Source organism: Hemitrygon akajei, chromosome 12 (assembly GCF_048418815.1).
Source record: "Hemitrygon akajei chromosome 12, sHemAka1.3, whole genome shotgun sequence".
In the NCBI taxonomy this organism is placed as follows: domain Eukaryota; kingdom Metazoa; phylum Chordata; class Chondrichthyes; order Myliobatiformes; family Dasyatidae; genus Hemitrygon; species Hemitrygon akajei.
The window spans coordinates 67345626-67366135 of record NC_133135.1 but is presented as its reverse complement, the minus strand read 5'-3'; the positions used below and the strand labels follow the sequence as shown (position 1 = coordinate 67366135).

The 20510-nt window shown below is 38.4% G+C and overlaps 1 protein-coding gene across 2 annotated transcripts in view; it reads right to left on the bottom strand.

The window, feature by feature from the left end:
- Positions 1-19992, bottom strand: part of ndc1 (NDC1 transmembrane nucleoporin) — a 30252-nt gene extending 10260 nt beyond the window's left edge. The window contains exons 1-14 of one of the 2 annotated variants that reach the window (XM_073063351.1): positions 19861-19992; positions 18157-18277; positions 17966-18067; positions 16994-17168; positions 16741-16876; positions 15456-15564; positions 14561-14612; positions 13644-13776; positions 9822-9914; positions 9658-9739; positions 8409-8567; positions 7286-7564; positions 3314-3429; positions 1892-1942 (exon numbers count right to left, since the gene is read on the bottom strand). In XM_073063351.1, coding sequence (XP_072919452.1) covers positions 1892-1942; positions 3314-3429; positions 7286-7564; positions 8409-8567; positions 9658-9739; positions 9822-9914; positions 13644-13776; positions 14561-14612; positions 15456-15564; positions 16741-16876; positions 16994-17168; positions 17966-18067; positions 18157-18277; positions 19861-19923 — 1671 coding nt within the window. In that variant the 5' untranslated portion in view covers positions 19924-19992. The remainder of the gene's footprint in view (positions 1-1891; positions 1943-3313; positions 3430-7285; positions 7565-8408; positions 8568-9657; positions 9740-9821; positions 9915-13643; positions 13777-14560; positions 14613-15455; positions 15565-16740; positions 16877-16993; positions 17169-17965; positions 18068-18156; positions 18278-19860) is intronic. The other variant, XM_073063352.1, reaches the window with a different exon arrangement.
- Between the last annotated feature and the right edge of the window lie 518 nt (positions 19993-20510).

Below are 20510 nucleotides of genomic sequence, written 5' to 3'. Positions count from 1 at the left end.
AATTTGCCAACTGTTGCTCATCATAATAGAGAAGCTTACGAACAGTGAAGAAAATCACTAACAGCGGCTTCCACACATCACAAGTAACTGTGTAACAGCACACCTCAGAATTTGCCATCACATTTGCTCCAATAATGGCAACTGTCATTCTCAATGTAAACTCCAGATCAATATATTAAATCCCTTTGAAATGTTAACATGTTATTTGGTCGAAACAACCTCTCCATGTTTGAGAAACCGCTGCACTAAAGGCATAAAGCAGAAGAGATTGCAATATATAGAACGACAAAAAATTTGTAATGTACGAAACATGAACTAAAGTAATTCTGACAACTACCTGATATACTTTGGCATTACGACTATATTCTATTTTGACCATATGCAAAGGTCAAAGGATATTTGTAATGGTGAATTGTGCTCATCCACATAATTTCTCAATGGAAACACTTCAACTGCCTTTTATTTGACAAAATGGCACACTGAGTTTGGCAAGATGGATGGGAAACAGAGCACCAGCTGAGAAAGTGGAGGGAGGGAGAGAAAATGAATGTTAGGGCCAGTAAAAACAGGCAGGAGCAAAGTAATAGATATGATGGGACACAGTTTGGAATATGTGTATTTTAATGATAGGAGAGATCAATAAATCAGAGGTTCCCAACCTGGGGAACACGAGCCACTCAGTTAATATAATTCTCTAGCATAATTAGTGGACAAGACCCTTAACAGTGTTGATGAGCAGAGGGATCTTAGGGTCCAAGTCAATAGCTCCTTGAAAGTGACTACACAGGTTGATAGGCAGGTTAAGATGGCATATGGCATGCTTGCCTTTATTAGTCCAGGCATTGAATTCTTAACTCAGATGTGTAGCTTTATAAACCTCTAGTTAGGCCTCACCTGGAGTACTGCACACAGTTCTGGTCAGCCATTATAAGAAAGATGTTAAGGCTTTGGAAAGGGTGCAGAAGGTGTTTATCAGGATGCTGCCTGGACTAGAGGGTATGTGTTATAATGAGACACTGGAAAACTTGAGTTGTTTTCTCTGGGGTGACAGAGGTTAGGAGGAGATCTGATAGAGGTTTTTGAGATTATGAGAGTCATCAATAGAATAGACAGAATCTTTTTCACAGGGTTGAAATGTCCAATACTAGAGGGCATATATTTAAGGTGAGAGGGGGCAATTTCAAGAGAAATGAGGGTCTCAGCCCAAAATGTTTCTGCACTTCCCCCCCCTCCCCCAACAGATGCTGCCTGGCCTGCCAAGTTCCTCCAGCATTGTGTGTGCACTGCTTGAATTTCCAGCATCTGCAGATTGTCCCTTGTTTGTCAGGTGTGAGGGGTATTTAAGAAGAGACTGGTGGTTATGCTGGTTGAAGTGGTGGTAGAGGGAACTACTTTAGGGACTTTTAAGAGATGTTCAGATAGGCACATGAATGTAAGGGAAATAGAAAGCAATGGACATTGTGTAGGCAGAAGGGATGAGTTTAATTGGCCATTTGATCACTAACTTAATTGGTTGGCACAACACTGTGGGCCTAAGGGCCTGTTCCTGTGCTGTACTGTTCTATGCTTACGAGAAAATGATTTAAGGTCAAGTCCCTAAACTAATTTCACCTAAATAAAGTCAGATGGACACATTAGTATCATCCAGTACCAACTGAAACAAGAGCTCCTTCTTGGTTAAAGGAAAGGTTCCAGGAACAGAGCAAATTAACAGAGTTTGTCAGATGTACTTAGCCAATCAAGAAGCTGCAGAATGAAACTATTGCACAAGCAAAAGGAAGACAGCAACATAAAGAAACCAGCCGCTGAACAAAGCATCATGTAAGATTTCCAGGAAGGCATAACCTTACATGCTGTTAATCTGATGTGGCTTAAATGACATTCACAGTACCTTGTTAAATAAATACATTATCTGCCCCCGTTTCAACACAAAAGTTTTGACCTAAATGAACAAAGCATAATTTCAAAGCCATATTAATACATATTGTTTGAACTTTTAAAATGCTGGATGGAGGATACAAATTATATTAAACAAAGCTACAGGATAATAATGCAAGGCAGATGGGTCATTGTTCTATGCTTTAAGTGAAATTTTAATCATCCTGTACCTTTGTTAAAAACCATTGCTACTAGTAGTTATCAGTGCAATTTCACAGTTAACATCAGGTAATCTTGACAAAGTTTCCAAGCTCAATTTCCCCTCCAAGTAGCTACCTGTCCTGCATTTCCACCGCTCTTTGCCTCCAGATAGTTTCTCATCTGAAATCTGCACAGCAATACAGGCCGAGTACCCCCTCATTCGAAATGTTTGGGGCTGGAAGTGTTTCAGAGTCCTTTGGATTTTGGAACACCTAATGAGATAGCTTGGGATCACCATCCCTTCCGATGAAAAGACTGGTAAGCAGTCTTTGTCTTACACTTGTTCATCACACACATGAACTGAACAGTAAAAATTATTACAGACCATCAATAAATATAACATGTGCAGGGCAAAAGCAGCACAGCAACATTGGGAGAATACCTGAATCAGCTGTTGAACAACATCAAACGGTAGACTTTCAGTCTCATCTATGATGCCAAGCTTTGATTAAAGGGTTACAGTACACTGTATTTGTATTTTACTTTTTAAAGTTTTATGTAAGGTATAAAAACAATCAGCATTATAGACTTGTTCTGGTGTTAGATTTTCATGAACAACAGATGCTTTAGAATTTTAATGCCGTGCCTTTTCTTAAATTCCTGCAACCAGCCTGCTGAATATTCACAATTGCCTTCAATTTTTGTTTCATCGTGATAGATCATTGCTTGTCTCATGATCAGCATATCATTAAGCAGCACATGTTCAGTCCAAAGCTGACAATACATGATCGGGATCTTAATTTTTCACTTTATGCAGTGTTCTTCTATTTTTTATTAACTTCAGTTCATTACATATGTGAGGTCACTTCTTGCCTGGGAACCTTCCCAGTGTCTTGTGGAATTTTCCATTTGTGACCTCAAAGAAAATGTGGATTTCGGAGTTTTTGGATTTTGGAATTTCAGATAAGGGGGTACTCAACCTGCAATTAGTACAAAGCTACAAGCAAAATTACTCAGCTACAGGGGAAACAAGTTTCTAATGAAACATGACTTTTATAATAAGTTACAAGTTGAGATGTTGTTATCACACTGTCAAATAATCAAGGTTCCAGGAATGCATCTAATACAGGACAACCTGCAGGCTGCAAAAACTAACCTATACAGTGAATAAATTGATGTGGCTGAGAAATGCAGTCTCTTTACTCAATGACCGGGCACAATCCATGAGTTTTACCTGTTCTTGTCTCTGAAGTATCCAATCTGAAATAGGACTGTGCTTGGTTACTTCAGGAGTTCTGCTGCCAACCTGGGCAGCTTGACCAGCAAATTGACTTGTGTTCGCCAAGGACTCTGAAAACACAGGCATTGTTAACTCTCAGTAACAACAATTCAAACAAAATACATACAAAAATATGTTTGAGTGATGTACAAACAGGCCATTCAACTTTTTTTAAATGGCAGAGCAGTCTTAATGGTAAAACAACCTACTGTACTCCTAGCAAAACATACTGTTTTATACAATTTTAACCCACTGGTAACACAGGGTCAAACTAAAAAGCTATTAAAATTACTCAGGATGTGTGCGTTTGTTTAGTTAATTAATGGTTCCAAATACTGAGCCAAAGTAAATTAAATTATAAGAGGCAGTTGGCCAGCTAGGAAATGCAGATGTGATGGCCTGAACTCTGTAGAGATACCTTAACTCCAAATACACGTATAGTTCAAGCTCAGAGAATGGCCAGAATACTGATGGAATACAGAAATATTTCAAGGTCTCTTAAGGCAATGCTGAAGTTATGCTATTAACTATTAGCAATATTGGTAAAACCCAGATTCTTATTATAACATCACTTTGATAAAAGGAATAAAGGCATAGACTTATTTTATAAATCAGAATCAGGTTTATTATCACTGGCATGTGATGTGAATTTTTTTAACTTAGTAGCAGTTCAATGCAATATATAATATAGAAGAGAAAAAAAAGTAATAAAAATAAAATAATAATTAAACAAGTACATCAATCACAGTATATGTATATTGAATAGATTATTAAAACATGCAAAAAACAGAAATACTGTATATTAAAAAAAAGTGAGTTAGTGTCCAAGGATTCAATGTCCATTTAGGAATTGGATGGCAGGAGAATTTATGGGCCAAATGGCCTAATTCTACTACTATGTCTTACGGTCTTAAAATACAAATACAAAAACTCAATTAATACGCAACTGGTAGAAATATAATTTGCAAACATAAAAAAAAAATCTGGTTTTATGAATAAAAATAAGTGACAGAATGATAGAATATGGCATATAAATGAGGCAAGGCAATTAGAGGGGGTAGTTTGCACCCTAGACAGTGAGAGGAACTCGCATTGATAGGAAAGGGCATACCAGAATTAACATAGCCAAGATAATGGCATTGAATAAAACAGCGGAACAAAATAAGTGTCAATACTCCAGGATCAGATGAGTTTTCATCTTGGATTTTAAAGGAAATAGTTGAAACTCTGAAAGATCACAAGTCATTTACGAGTTCTCTTGATTTTGGAATTATTGCTTATTTTGGAAAATTGCACACTAAGTTGTGGAAACAAAGTGTTGAAACAAGCTAATTATACTAGTTAATCTAACATCTTTTGATACATTATGTTTGCCTGTAATTAATTGGTAATTGGATTATTATTGTCAAAAGTAATGCAGTACAATGCAAAGAAGAATCTTTCTCCATGCCACCCACACAGATCACTTCAAAATACATTAAGAGAAAAGCAATAACAAAGTACAATAGTGTTACAGAGTGAACCTTAGTAACTTTCAGCTAATCAGCCAGTACTACAAGGATTTGTAAATGATAGATCATGCAAAATATGAATAAGTTTTTAAAAGAAATTATTAAAACAGTGAGCAGGAAAATGTTTATGTATATTTCTATAGGGTTCCAGGAATAGTTTCTTATTGCTGGGTTTTAAAAAGTCTCCCAATCTTCAGACTTACTACTCTTAATAATATTACAAGGCTTTTAAAACAAGATATATAAACCTAAACAACCTGAGCCTCTTTTACTTGCCCGGAATGGTCACATCTCCCTCAAAGTTTTTACTTCTCAACAGAAAGTACGATATATTCATTGAGAATTAAATATTTTCTTTTCAGTGTCTGATACTGTTAATCTCCCAGCAATTTAATTGAATTTCACAGTCAACATTATGATTCCTGTGGAATTATCAATTTCAAGATTAACAAGATGCATTCCTAGAAAACTGTCCATATCGTGAGTTTACGTGATGCAAAACTATCATTAGCACATATCAAGAAATGTGTGTTGAAAATTCTATTTACTTACTTCTTGCACTTCTTCCCAGATGATTTCTATAAAAAGCAAATTTTAATTCTGTGTTTCAATTTATTTTTTAAGATAGTGATTTGTGACTTTTGCAAGGGCAAATTGCTGTTACCATATGGCTGTAATGCAGGGGTCATCTGTATTACCTTTGTTACAAAATTAATGATCAAACTCAATTAGTTGATTAGCTGAGTAATCAATTAATACTCAGAGGATAGCTGCTATTAGGGGGCCTTAACTTTAATTCTTTACTTTCTCTCATTAGAATCTGTATGGATAGCACTTCCTGAACTGTGTATTTGTTCATCTACTTTGTTCACAAATAAAGGACGTTTAATATCATTTTATCTCAATTGGACCAAATTTACTGATACTACATTCCTTGCTAAACAAGGTACAGCGATGGAAGCTTGATGTCAGCAAATAGTTGCCAATTCCAGAGTTCTCAGATGAGAAGTGAATTTAAATAGAGAGGTAATAGCCAGCTTTGTGAAATAACCTATTAGACTTGTGAAACAGCTAATGTAAGGCTATACATGTTCAATTAAACCAAAAGGAGAAGTCACACAACTGGGAATTATAGACCTTCAAACAGTCCAAAGGAAACACAAAAAACCAGATTTTTGGAAAAATAAAAGATACTGTGGCAGTAACAGAGTGAAATTTCATAATTGGGATATCATCAATGAGAAAAATATGAAGGGTGCACAGTTCGTAAATCGGATGCAGATGAAATGCTTAGCTAGTATGTATTAAATCCAGCAATAAGAATATGGGGGCAAGAGGATCAATGCTGAGTTTTGTTTTACGCAATGAAATTGGGGTGTGGATTTGGATTAATGGTCTTCTCATAGTGACAGTTATAGATCTCCTATAACTGTGCAAAAAAAAATCAAGTACAAATTCTAATTTGGAGAAAGGTTAACTTCAATGGACTGAGAGTGATTTTGCAGAAAAGGAATGAAAACAACTCCTCGAGGGTAAATCATTTTCACTAATGAGGCACTCAAAGGGAATTCAAGAGATTTACATCAACATTTTCTTACAATAATATGGAGTTGCAATGTATAAATTTAAAGTGCTAGAGGGCAAGATAACTAATAGAAACTTAAGGCACAAGGCAGAAAGAATTCAATAGCATAGAAAGCCAATAATATAAAGATTGTAGGACTGGAATTAAAAGTTATTGAATAAAGTACAAAAAAAACTAACTGGCCCACTCTTGTTCATCAGCCTTTGCAGAGATGCACTTGGGAGGATCCTAATATGCTGCATCACTGTGGTACAGAAGTTGTACTGTAGCAGACAGGAGGGCCTGATAATGCTAAGTACCTCCAGCATTTTGTGTGTGTTGCTCTAGACTTCTACAATCTGCAGGATCTCTCATGTTTATCATAGTTCATTGTATTTTATATGACTACTTTTATATTTAATGTACCTTTTTATTGTATTCTTTATGCTTGTATTTTATTTTTATGCTGCTTCAGATCCAGAGTAACAATAGTTTTGTTCTATTTTATACTTGTGTACTGAAGAATAACAATAATCTTGAATCTGTCTCTAGAATTCCATATTTCTATACAACCGCACAAGTGCAGGTAAATCACAGAAGTTAACAGTGAAGAAAGGCAATAAATGGATGCTCAAAAAAGACAGCAATTATTAACTTGTTGAGGAGTAAAACCTTACACATTTTGATCAATTTATACATTACCATATTACACTGCACAATATTCAATTTGTAAAGCCTCTTACAAGATTAGTTCAATCTCAGTGAAAACTTTACTTTTAAATTTTCCATAAACAAAAGCTTCTAATAAGGCTGTTTCACTTTTCTGTATACCAAACTATAGCACAGACATACCAGTGGAACGAGATGCCGACGACCAAATTTTTGGTCCCCGCTTCAGTAAACGAGGGCTCCGCACTGAGCCATAGTAAGGCGAACCCAAGTCATTCAAGTGGGTCACGGCAGATGAGTCAAAAGGACTGCCCAAATTTGGTGTAAAGGGGAGGCTGAGGAGGCTCTTCAAGGATGAGGACTTGTTCATTGGTGAATTCAGGGGGCTTTGGGGAAAAGGAGTACAGAATGGCATCTTTCGGGAAGGCTGGTAGCTGGCAGGCTCTTCAAGACAAGATGTTTCTGCAACAGAAGGAAAGATGACAATGAAGGCATGCCTATGACAGGGCTGATACACAAAACTAGATTGCTGCAAGTTTAGGTCATAAATAGGATGGCTACTGAAAGATCAAAAATCTAATTAAAACATTGATTTATAATTCACGTGTTCAAGCTCCCTTATCTCTATAAACTTCTCCACTCTAAACTCTGCATTCCACTACTTCTAGCACAACACTGATACCCACTTCACAAATGACGACAATTTGGCCACAAGGGCTGGCGGATATGTGGGTAGCGGGAAGAGAGGGAACAGGACTAAGTGAATGGTGGAACTTTATATCAGAAGTTTCTTCTCCAGCTTACAGCTCCATTCATCCCAGTTCCTGATCCTTCACTTCCACTCTCCTCTGCATCTTATAAACCTACTTGCTCTAACTTCTTTCAGAATTGATGAAAGGCCACCAATTTCAAATGGCTACCTTGTGCTTGGTCTGCTGTGCATTTAAAACACCTTCAGTTTTTATTTCAGATTTTCCACAGCTGTTTATTCAAATAAAAATTTTATCTAGGTCAATTTGTTATTGCTTAAAAAATGCCAAAACACATTGTAGCAATTCTGGACTGCTTTTTGGAAGCAAGTGATAGATTTCAGGTATTCCATTGCCGACAAATTATTGTAACTATGAAATGGAGAAACAAAAAGGAACATTAGATTGAAGTTTTGGTCTATTTTATGTCCTTTAGTCTTATATCCAAAATGTCCTGTGCAGCACATCAAATAAATGCTGTCCATTAGTAACCTGACACACAATGTACAAAGAAAAATTACATAGCATCTATTAAAAAATTAAATTTGAGATCTGACCTGATGTACTTGACTGGTGACCCTCTCCAGGAATGGGATATGGTTTGACTCGACCATTGGCAGCTATGGCTTCCTGATACTCGATCAGCTTGTGTGTTAGGTCATTTAGCAAGGCTAAGCATTCGCCTGATATGGCTATCCAATTATGAGGATGGCCACCTTAAATTAAGAACAAAAGTGATCAACTACAGTCATTAGGTTAAAATTTAAGCTAATATTTAACTTATAAAGCACTTTCTCAAAAGCACAACCTAAAACACGGAGTGAAACAAAAAACAGAAAAAAAATCACAAAGTTTAAAGGAACATTGGAGGGGGGGGGGCTTCTTCACACAGTGAGTGGTAGGAGCGTGGAATGAGCTGCCAGATGAAGTGGTAAATGTGGGCTCACTTTTAACATTTAAGAAAAACTTGAACAGGTACACGGATGAGAGGTGTATGGAGGGATATGGTCCAGGGCAGGTCAGTGGGACTAGGCAGAAAAATGGTTCGGCACAGCCAAGAAGGGCCAAAAGGCCTGTTTCTGTGCTGTAATGTTCTATAGGATTGAGTGGAACCTGAAACAGAGACTTGCATTAAAATCTCATCAAGGGTGTCCTCACATGATTCAGTTCATACACTCCAGATGAAGCACCTGAACTGAAATCGTATTGACTTTCTCAGCAAGTAACTTTTCAAACAACAAGGAGTTTACAGATTTAAGTGGATTAGAATGCTGTTAAGAATTAAACTCATTGGGAAATCTGTGACAAAGGATCTGATAGGGATGGTTGAGAGACAATTTTAGAAAAAGTGAGTTGTGATGGAGAAAAGCAAAAGTAAAATGAGATTAAAATGAGTGACACAGACACTAAGATAAACAATTTTCTTGAAATTGTGATTTGTTGCACATTTCCAGGATGATAGTCATAGTAACTAAAATACTAACTTCCACAAGAGACAATTTCAAGAAATTCCCTCAGCTTGTGCTTACTAAAAAGTGAGCTCTATAACCACCAAAATTAATACATTTATCAGTACCCCAAAAATCAATTGAATGATTCTGCAACCACACCACTGTACAAAAACTGACAGTAATAAATGCACTCCTAGTAAATAATGCACAAGGATCAGGATTATTACAAATGGCTGCATCTTCCCACCCAATTCCTAAAAATCAACATCAATCCATGCAGAATATCAACTCTTCAAATCAGTACAATCTTGCATCTAATATCCAAGAGATTTTGTAATGAGGAACTTGGTCATACCTGGTTGGCTAAGGCTGAATACTTCTTGTCTTCGACAGGGTGAATATTGAGAAAGCAAGGCCAAATCTTGCAATGCAAGGTACTGCAAAACAGATGTGCACATGTAGTTAGCAGCTTGCTAGCACTGTCTAGACAATCAACTGCAATTATTGTGACCGTTTTACCTTTACACAAGGGGAAACATTGGCAGTTAGAATTTTAGGAAGACACTGATCGGCATCCTCTCCAAAAGTGGACTGCACAGAAAATTGGAATACCTGAATCAATGGGACAGAGAAAAACACAATACATGATGGAACCTTCAAACCACAAGCAAGCACAATACTGTAAATGAATTCTGAACTTTTCAAAAATTGTCAATAATCTAAATTTGTCCTTATTCAAAGATAGGACCGAAACAGGAACTTTCTGATATTCTAATACAGGGACACATGACTCTTGACAAACACAGATGGACAGGAAGAACATCAGCAGCTAAAGCAGTGACACTCTATAATGTGGACAGCATTTAAGTTGGCTAATCTATTTATGTTGATATATTGATAAAAATATTTCTTCTACATTTTAAAGCTAGTAATAGAAAATCAAGATTCAAACATGATTTGCTCATCCACAATCAAGTTTGGAAATCGCAATTACTAGCAAACAGCCAATGCCTTTTAGTGGAAAATCCTAGAAAAGGTAGTGGATTTGGCACAGTACATCACAGGTAAAACCCTCCCAGCCATTGTCCTTATCTACATGAAATGCAGCATCCATAATCAAAAATCCACACCGCTCAGGCGGTCTTCTTTTCTTGCTGCTGCTATCAGGTAGAAGGTACAAATGCTTCAGGACTCACAACACCAGGTTCAAGAACAGATATTACCCTCAGGCTCTTGAACAACCAGTGGTCTCAGTTTATGGACTTTTTATCTTGACTTCTCTAGTGCCTTTAACACCATCCAGCCCAAGATCTTAAGGCACAAACTAACGGAGATGGGAGTAGACTCTCACATGGTGGATTGGATAGTGGACTACTTGACAGATAGACCTCAGTATGTGCGGTTGGGAGACTGTAGGTCTGACACGGTGGTCAGCAGCACAGGAGCGCCACAGGGAACCGTACTCTCTCCGGTCCTGTTCACCCTGTACACATCAGACTTCCAATATAACTCGGAGTCCTGCCATGTGCAGAAGTTCGCTGATGACACGGCCATAGTGGGGTGTGTCAGGAATGGACAGGAGGAGGAGTATAGGAAACTGATACAGGACTTTGTGATATGGTGCAACTCAAACTACCTGCGTCTCAATAACACCAAGACCAAGGAGATGGTGGTGGACTTTAGGAGATCTAGGCCTCATATGGAGCCAGTGATCATTAATGGAGAATGTGTGGAGCAGGTTAAGACCTACAAGTATCTGGGAGTACAGTTAGACGAGAAGCTAGACTGGACTGCCAACACAGATGCCTTGTGCAGGAAGGCACAGAGTCGACTGTACTTCCTTAGAAGGCTGGCGTCATTCAATGTCTGTAGTGAGATGCTGAAGATGTTCTATAGGTCAGTTGTGGAGAGCGCCCTCTTCTTTGTGGTGACGTGTTGGGGAGGAAGCATTAAGAAGAGGGACGCCTCACGTCTTAATAAGCTGGTAAGGAAGGCGGGCTCTGTCGTGGGCAAAGTACTGGAGAGTTTAACATCGGTAGCTGAGCGAAGGGCGCTGAGTAGGCTACGGTCAATTATGGAAAACTCTGAACATCCTCTACATAGCATCATCCAGAGACAGAGAAGCAGTTTCAGCGACAGGTTACTATCGATGCAATGCTCCTCAGACAGGATGAAGAGGTCAATTAGGCAATTGGGTCAAAAAGGCCCAATGCCATTAGGCTTTACAATTCTACCGCCAGGACTTAAGAACTTTTTAAAAGCTATTATTAATGCTTTTTGAGATAGTGATTTAGATGCATATCATATTTTTTACTGAGTTAAGTATTGTATGTAATTAGTTTTGCTACAACAAGTGTATGGGACATTGGAAAAAAGTTGAATTTCCCCATGGGGATGAATAAAGTATCTATCTATCTATCTTGCTATTTCATGCCCCTTATTTATATTTGCAGTTTGTTGTTTATTGATCCCGTTTAGTTACTGTTCTATAGATTTGCTAAGTACTGTATGCCTGCAGGAAAAAGAATCCCAGGGTTGTATGTGGTGACATGTATGTACTCTGATAATAAATTTTACTTTGAACATGTCATAAGCCCGCTGGAGCCAAGTCATGTCATTTCATAGGTTAAATCAGATCCTGTATCTCACGTCCATTTCCCAATCACTGCTCAAAAATGTGCATTAAACATTCCAAACCAATGAGCACCCACAGCCTTCTTAATATGTACAACTGTATGAATAAAGAAATAATTTATCAATTCTGCCTTAATAGGCAAGCTCCTAACCCCAAGACTCTGATGTTAATTTAGACTTCGGAGCTGTATGTAGTATCAACCTGTCAATAACTCTCAGTAATTTATCTTGCTTCCAATATGGTCAGTTCTTATTCTTTTCATTTCCAGTAAGTCCAAGTTCATTCTGGTAACTATCAGATGAATCCACGCTGCACTGCATCCAAGTCCATTCTACTTCAGGACAGAAACCAAAACTGACCCCATAGTGTACATCAGGCGGCCTCACTAGAGCCTTGTTCCAAATGCAGCAAGACATCTTTCCTGTTGTGCCTCAATCCTCTTGCCACAAATCCCACAGTGTCATTTGTACCCTAACTGTGTTGCAGCTGCATAATAACACTGTGCTTCATGAACCATCACATCACATCTTACATTTGTCTCTTGCCATTAAAAAAACTTTTCTGTTACTTGTACTGATGTGAGTAACCTCACCTTTAACCATATTATTCTCCACCTGCCAAACTGCTATCTGCCCATTCCACCCTTCTGGATTTAAATCCTTCTGCAGACTCTTTGCACTCTCTCCAGATCTCTTTTTCATTGCAGCAGCAGCAACTTTAGATATGTTATACTATATAGATTGTATTATACTATAGACTGTAATGGTAATGATATGAATAAAAGATCATGATATAACATATCCAAAATTGCTGTTAGTACAGTGGAATCTGCTTCACTATAACCTTCACTAAAGATCTCTGCTCAGACGCAAGAATGAGGTCGTTGCTACGGTCAATCTGAAAAAGACTGATTCATTCCTACTGTCTTCAGCTATTTAGTCGATCTTCTTATCCGTGCTAAAATCTGAACCGCAAGCCTGTTCCTTTTGTTTGTGTAGCACCGTATTAAGAGACTTCTAAAAATTACATATCAACACAGTTATTCTTTATGTATTTGGTTGTCATTATAGACCAACTGGCATAGAATTAACCATTTTTTGCCTCTTGTTTTTGAACATCATTCTTCTAATTGCTACCTTTCCATCTGCAGGGACTGAGAATGTTGGGAATTTTAGAAAAAAAAAATCATCTTCTGTTCACTATCTCAACAGCCATCTCTTTCAGAATCCTATAAGCTGTCTCAGGTCTAGAGGATTTGTCAGCTTTTAGATGTCTATTTTCTTTATTCTCATTATATTCTGAAGTTCCCACTATTTTTGGTACCTCAATTGCACTTGAGAACAATGATTTAAGACTTTAGTCATTTCTGTGCTTCAAGTTCATGATTTTTCTCTTACTAATGTACAATTATTTCTGTGACAATGTTTTGTTTTTACCAGAATGTAAAATATTGATAAAACAACATTTTCCCCTTTTACATGGACCACATATGAAACCTTCCCCCCCCCCCCCCCCCCACCGCCACTCTCACATGTAAATATTTCATGTTGGTTTATGCTCACATCTTATCTTCTCTCCTCATCAACATTGTTTACCCAAAGGTTGCTTGGTGATAGTATGTTGGCAATTACAATATCTTTATATTTAGAATAACTGTAATTCAGGAGATTTTATCTGAACAGATAACATATGTATTCCATACTCACCTCTGTGATGAAGATTTTAAAGAACACCCATGTAATGTACCAGGTAACCAAGAGAAATGTACCACTTAGCCAGGTCATGTAGAGCAGCGGCAAGTCAAACAGTCCAGTCAGGGTATCCAGGGAATGCTGTATGCTTCAGAAAAAGTTACAGATAGTTTTATTTTCCAAGTGCTCATTCACAAATCAGCACTACTTCTGGAAATATTGGATCTCATCGTGGTCATCTGACAGACACACCACTTTCTAAAAAGCCACACGGAAGTTAAGCATATACCTGAACTGCTTCACTACACTCTTTGGCAAAGATCACTGCTCAGATGCAAGAATATTGAAGTAAAGCAGAAAATAGTTTTGCATGATTAAACTCAGGGTACATAATCGTTACATTAATCTTTTGAACTGTTTATCCCAACATGCTTCTTTGTCCTAGGTTTTGGGGAATTGCGAATTTCGTACAATGCCACAGATACCTTATAGAAAAGGATTCAAATTTAAATTAAGATCTGTGGTAGGGGAAGAGGCAGAAGAAAGGTTTATGCTTTGGACAGAGCCAGATTTTAAATTTGTGCTCAACCTGACCTGGCTAAATTCAGCATTTAGAATTAGGATGCTTAAAATCATTTTCCTTACCAAAAACTACTTCTGATCTACAAGTCCCCGATTTTTTGATAGATGATATTCAGTATCTCCAGTCTATCTCAGTGGATAAAATACACTGGTGGATTGCCAGAGGGCAAAACAAACATAATAGATTTAAACCCAGGAGGCCTTATGAGTTCAACCCGATCCTAACCATTTTGGCTTCGATGCCCTTGGCCAGTGATAGAGAAAAAGAAATAAAACAAAAAACTTCAAAATAATTAGTAGGTACCATATCAAACATCATTGACTGAATACTTAGTATTCAGCTCACGAACCTGTCCTTTTGAAGGGTCGTTGAGGCACTTATCCAAGCTCTTGGCACATAACCTAGGGATTAAAATAAAAATATAACAGAAAAATCAAATTAAGGACCTTCAAGATTAATTGGTCCAAAATTAATTGAGTCGATTTTGGCTACAAGGCAATACCGCCAATAAAAAATTAGTATTGAAATTTAATATTTATGAATAAGCTCATTGCACTTTACCTTTCAACATTAAGAGCAATAAACAGAGGCTACAGATGCATGAAAGTAAAATACACACCCACCAAGATCTTTAATTTGTTTTCAAAATCAAAGTTCATGGTTGTAGCCATGAGAATAGAAATGAAATGATAATCAGAACATAAGTGCTGATGTTATTGTACACCAAGTTACTGCTAAATTGCAAGACAGGCTAGAAGAGCAGAAATTTGCAAAGGCAACTGCAGAAGTCTATACCAAGATTATGAAATATTAACCAGACTTTAGTAGATTCATACAAAACATTACCTATTATAGTTATTAACTCTTTCGTCTTTAAACATAAGTTTATTCAGATTATTTCCCCTTATTGTATTCACCTCTCTTCTCCCCATCCCTATTATGGATGGACAGCGTGTGATGTCAAGAATCTACCATAACTGAACTCCTTCACAAAAACATTTTATGTTTGTATTCTAATTTAGTAATCAAAATAATTAACAAGTATTCATTGAGAAGTATTATTCGTATTCTTCCATTGTGCACTGCTATTGCTTGCATCTGGTCACCCAATGAACATTCCAAAGTAGTAACTCAATGGATATATTCAGTGGAGCAGAAAGAATGGAGGACAAGCAGAGGCAATCATTGCATGAGAGCGATACAATCTTATGAACCTGGACTGACAATTTTTAAAAAAAAGTTACCTAGAAAGTAGTAAAGGATGCAGTAGTTCCTGAGGAAATACAATGACTGCACAGCACTGTACTTAATGACCAGTGGCAGGTTTGCTTTAAAACGCAGGTACTTGAATTGCTACAAAAAAAAAAGATAGATTACTTTTTCCCTTTCCTTAAATCTAGCTCATTATGATATTGCACTTTAACGTTTACCTGCACTGCACTTTTTTGTAGCTTTTACACTTTATTCTGCATTGTTATTATTTCACCTTATTCTACTTTGATGCACTGTGTAATAATTGATCTGTATGAACAATATGCAAGGCAAGATTTTCCACTGTATCATGGTACACCTGGCAATTCCAATGATAAACCAATAAATTATCTCCCTTCCTCTTACTAAAGCACCATTCACAGATATAGAACACCAGTGTAACCCATTCAAAAGGCAGCCTGCACACTGCATACTCTAAAGACAATGGTAGCAAGGGAATTATCAACACTGTGCCCTGTACCATTTTCAGTCTTTAATGTCCCGACTAGTTTTTGCTCCGTCTAATCCAGCAAAAAAAGAATCATTTAACAGCACAAATCAAAGTCCCACCACCTCTTTTTAGTTCCACAATGATTAAGCTATAGGTACTCAGAGGGTCCAGATTAGCTTTAACTGAGATTACACACCTGAATTGCTATTTAAATATTATACCTAGAAGATGCGGTTTGTGGCTGTCTAGTTTCTATTTTATTCATCTCCTGTTAATGGGACCACAAATCAAAAGCCCTGTAAGACACTTGCAAAATTTTAAATTGAAACAATGCAACCAGCATGTCCATAAACTGCAAAAGGATGACCTCACTTTCCTTCTACACGTTAAATGTAGTGTTACAACTTGTCACAATGCTAAGCAAGAAACACATTTCCATTATTCATGCCAGGGTTAAGCACCACTTGCAACTGGGCTACACAGTAACTGCCACTAGGAAGGAGGTGAGGAACAGAGGTATGAGCAGAGGTGCAGGAGCTAGTAGATCGTTACATCAGCTGACCAAGATGCCAAACCAAACAAAAAAGTTACAATTTAAAAACATGGACACAAGGGCCGAGGCCAGAGAGGACACCAGAGGGAATAGAGCAGAACCAAAAAATAGACGCCTAAAGAGGCAATGGGCAGATGGCAGCAAGCTTGCTTTAGAACGGGGCTTTGAAGTCTGGACAAATGACTTCAACGTGCTGCTTTAAAACAAATATTTAGTACAATAGAAATTGATCTGCTTTTAGAATATTTGAAGTAGAACTTAACAGTAACCTTACCTGCAGAGTTGGGAAAGATAAATAATTTAAGTTGTTAATAAAATAAAGCAGACTGTAACTGTATCCTATAAATGCTCCTTCCATCAATAAGAAAACGTGAAACTCATTCAGGCACATGCTGCCACTGGATGTAGAACTGCAATGAGAAGATCAAAGTTAAAAGGTAAAAATACAAGAGAAAGGACAAGGCGCACAGAAACTACGAACAAGGATATTTTATAGGTGCCCTCATTGTGATCAATGCCATGCTTACCTGTCCTGAGACGAACAAGGTACACTGATCATCTGGTAACGCCCCCCAGCTATGACAGCAGCACACCAGGCCATCAGCATCCCGATCACTGCATGGACCACTGAATGAATGAACCGATGAGGATGGAACACATTCCCTATGAGTGCTATCCGACTACACGGAATAGAAGGCTCCACTGGAAACGAAGGACAGAATTTTCTTTTAAAAAAAAAGTTCAGCAGGTTTGAAACTCTGCTAGGGCTTATTTGTTTGGAAAAGTAGATAAGGAGGCAAATCATTTGAAAATGTCCCTTGACCAACTTAATGCATTTTAAATTCATGGATGCTAACGTCTCAAGATATCATATCTTGGATCCAGCACACAAACGTAATCATACGAAGGCACTCCAGCACCTCTACTTTATCAGAAGCTTGAGAAAATTTGGCATGTCACCAAATACTCAAACTGTAAAAAGTATCCTGACTGGTTGCATCATGGCCTGGGGTATGACAATTACAATGCAAGAGGCTGGAAGAGTAGTTCTCACAGTCTGATCTATCACAAGCACAACCCTCCCCACCATTGATAGCATCTATTGGAGGCAAAACCTCAAGTACGCAGAAATTATCATTAAGCACCCCCACCATCTGGATCATGCCCCTTTCTCACTGCTACCAAGTACAGAGGCCAAGTGACACTGTCAAAACGAATACAAATTTCAATCATGTAGCTTATGTGAAAAAATACACTGTCGTATAAAAAAAATACAATAAATACAAGTCACTTCCTCTTGTTTTAATTGATAATTGACTAAAATTTCTATTAAATTAAATTACGTTGAAAAATGCCAATTATAAATCATAATTCATGATTTCAAACCTCAAGTGTGAAACTTGAGCATCAAAAAGTTATCTGAAAATCAAACAAGAGATTGAATTAGAACATCAGCTTTAAAAATCAGTAGCCAAATGAAAAGAATAAAATTCTAATACCTGTATAATATTCCATATTGAAGATTCCAATGATCACCGCAGCTCCACAGAGCACCAGGAAAGAAAACATTATATAAGAACTATTCAGGTGGTTCCATGTCTCTAGAAAGAGATATAGGACACAAGATGTCATCAGCGAGACTGCATTTGGAGAGGGAATTCTGGCCCCAATCCACTAACATTGTGATTACCTGTAATCCATTGAACAGGGTGGAACACATTTGGTCGACTAAACATTACAAACACAGTTGTGGAGACAGGCAGCAACAGCACAGACCATGCAATGGCAGCTGCTGCTCGCCAACTGAACACCTGCAAGGCAAGATGACAGAACTGAAATCAACACTTTCACAGGGCTGGGGCAAATTCTCAAAAACAATTATTAAGACATATGACTGCTTTATTCCAGTTCTACCCCAGCTGACTTTCGCTATTATTTCAATCGACTCTATTTAGGCAACTATCTTTCCACATTTTGGTGAAATTTCTATTCACCTTTTCCCACTCTGAGACACTGCAGCATTTTCACACTCAGTAAGAAAATGAGAGGTAATCCGGTTGACACCAAACCAAAGTTCATCACACTCTTACCTGGCAGGATTCTTGAGAATTTTCTCTTTTGAATCTTTACTGTTAGTTGCTGACCAGAACTGTATATCTTTTTCCAGCTATAAAAACACAAAATGCTGGCAGAACTCAGCAGGCCAGACAGCATCTATGGGAGGAGGTAGTGACGACGTTTCCGGCCGAAACCCTTCATCAGGAGTGAAGTAACATGGGATGGTCGAGGGGGGACCCCCCCTTCTTATCCCCCCTCGACCATCCCATGTTCTTATTATTCCCCCTCGACCATCCCATGTTCTTATTATTCCCCCTCGACCATCCCATGTTACTTCACTCCTGATGAAGGGTTTCGGCCCGAAACGTCGTCACTACCTCCTCCCATAGATGCTGTCTGGCCTGCTGAGTTCTGCCAGCATTTTGTGTTTTTATTTATTTCCAGCATCTGCAGATTCACTCGTGTTATCTTTTTCCAGCTGTGGGGTTTGTTTTTCTGCAGCCAATGAAGGAACGCCTCACATGATTTAACTAATGTACCAAGCTGCTCAGTAGGGAACTCTGGATATGCAGTTTCAAGGCTCTTTCTAAATGCACATTTCTTATATCCCACCTTCATTCTGGGCTTTCTCGCCTAGTTTGGTGTCGCACATTTTCCTGCTTTGAGTCTAATTTGCCAATTTTCTGCTCATCTGACAAGTCCATTGATATACTTTCTTCCCCACACTGAGGAATACTTGTGTTATTGAAACAAAGGATCTTCTCGCTTCATCGTGATAGCATGATAGTGGTTTTACAATAATCTGATCCAGCTTTCAAGTCAATAAATCCTAAACTCCCCTTCCCAATCCCAACTCCAGCCTCTAATAGCAACTACTAATACAAATTGGGATTTGGTTCCGCCAGGACCAGTAACCCTCCAAAACTGCTCTAACACCTCTTCAGGAAATCATTAGTGACAGCAAGCTACTAGACCCTGACAGGCGAAACACCCAAACACTAAATGAAAAATCGGAGAAAACTGCAGGTGCTGGGAAACTAAAATAAAAACAGGAAACATTGTAGAGTTGGGAGACACAGCAGGTCAGTCAGTGTCTGTCGAAAGAGAGACAAAGTTCTACATAAAAATATTACCCTGATGACTTTCCACAGTCAGTTTCACAGAAACCATCAGCCTTACTGGCTTCCTATCTACCTTTGCAAGAGAATTACCGGTTGAAGGCCGGCCAAGCCTTGGCCTTTCCAGCTTCAGTAACGGAATCTGAAGCACAACCTCGTGGCCGAGGGAAAACTAAGGCACAAGCGGGCACCTTCCGGCAAGCGTAGCCATCTCTCACCTTGCGCATGAACCAGAAGTCTGGCGGCCGCTGTATCTCCCCATCGCTGTCCGCACTCCGCATGCCTGGAAACACTGCCGCTCCCGCACTTTCCAATTCAAAGACCGGCGCCAGGCCGCCGAACACCGATACTGCGCCTTCCTAATGACGTCACGGTGACGCAACTCACCGTGACCACTTGATCGGCCCGACGCCATATTTAGTACTGGCATTGCTTTCGCTCCCCGCGCAGGAACGTGTATGTGTGCGGCGCTCAGACTTGGAAATCAGTTTTTTTCATCATTCACGAATGTAGTGCAATTTGTTTTTTTTTTAACGACTGAAAATTACATCGATTACAAACTAAGAGTGCAAAAGACGAATGACAAGATACTGTTCATGATTTCATAGTGATGCACCATCAATAACTCTTGGAGACTGGAAGTGAACGATAGGCTTTTATTAACAGCAAAAGGGAGCACGACATCTTGAAGACTGAGGGAGGAGCAGTGCCCCAATCGCCTTTATACAGGGGTCTGTGGGAGCCAGCAGAGGGGTGTGTCCAGACAGCTATACATAGTTTACCACACATAGACCGTTCGGAAATCTGTCGTCAGAGTGGAAGAAGCTGTTTTAAAACCGTGACTGGGACGAGTACACCTAATCTACAC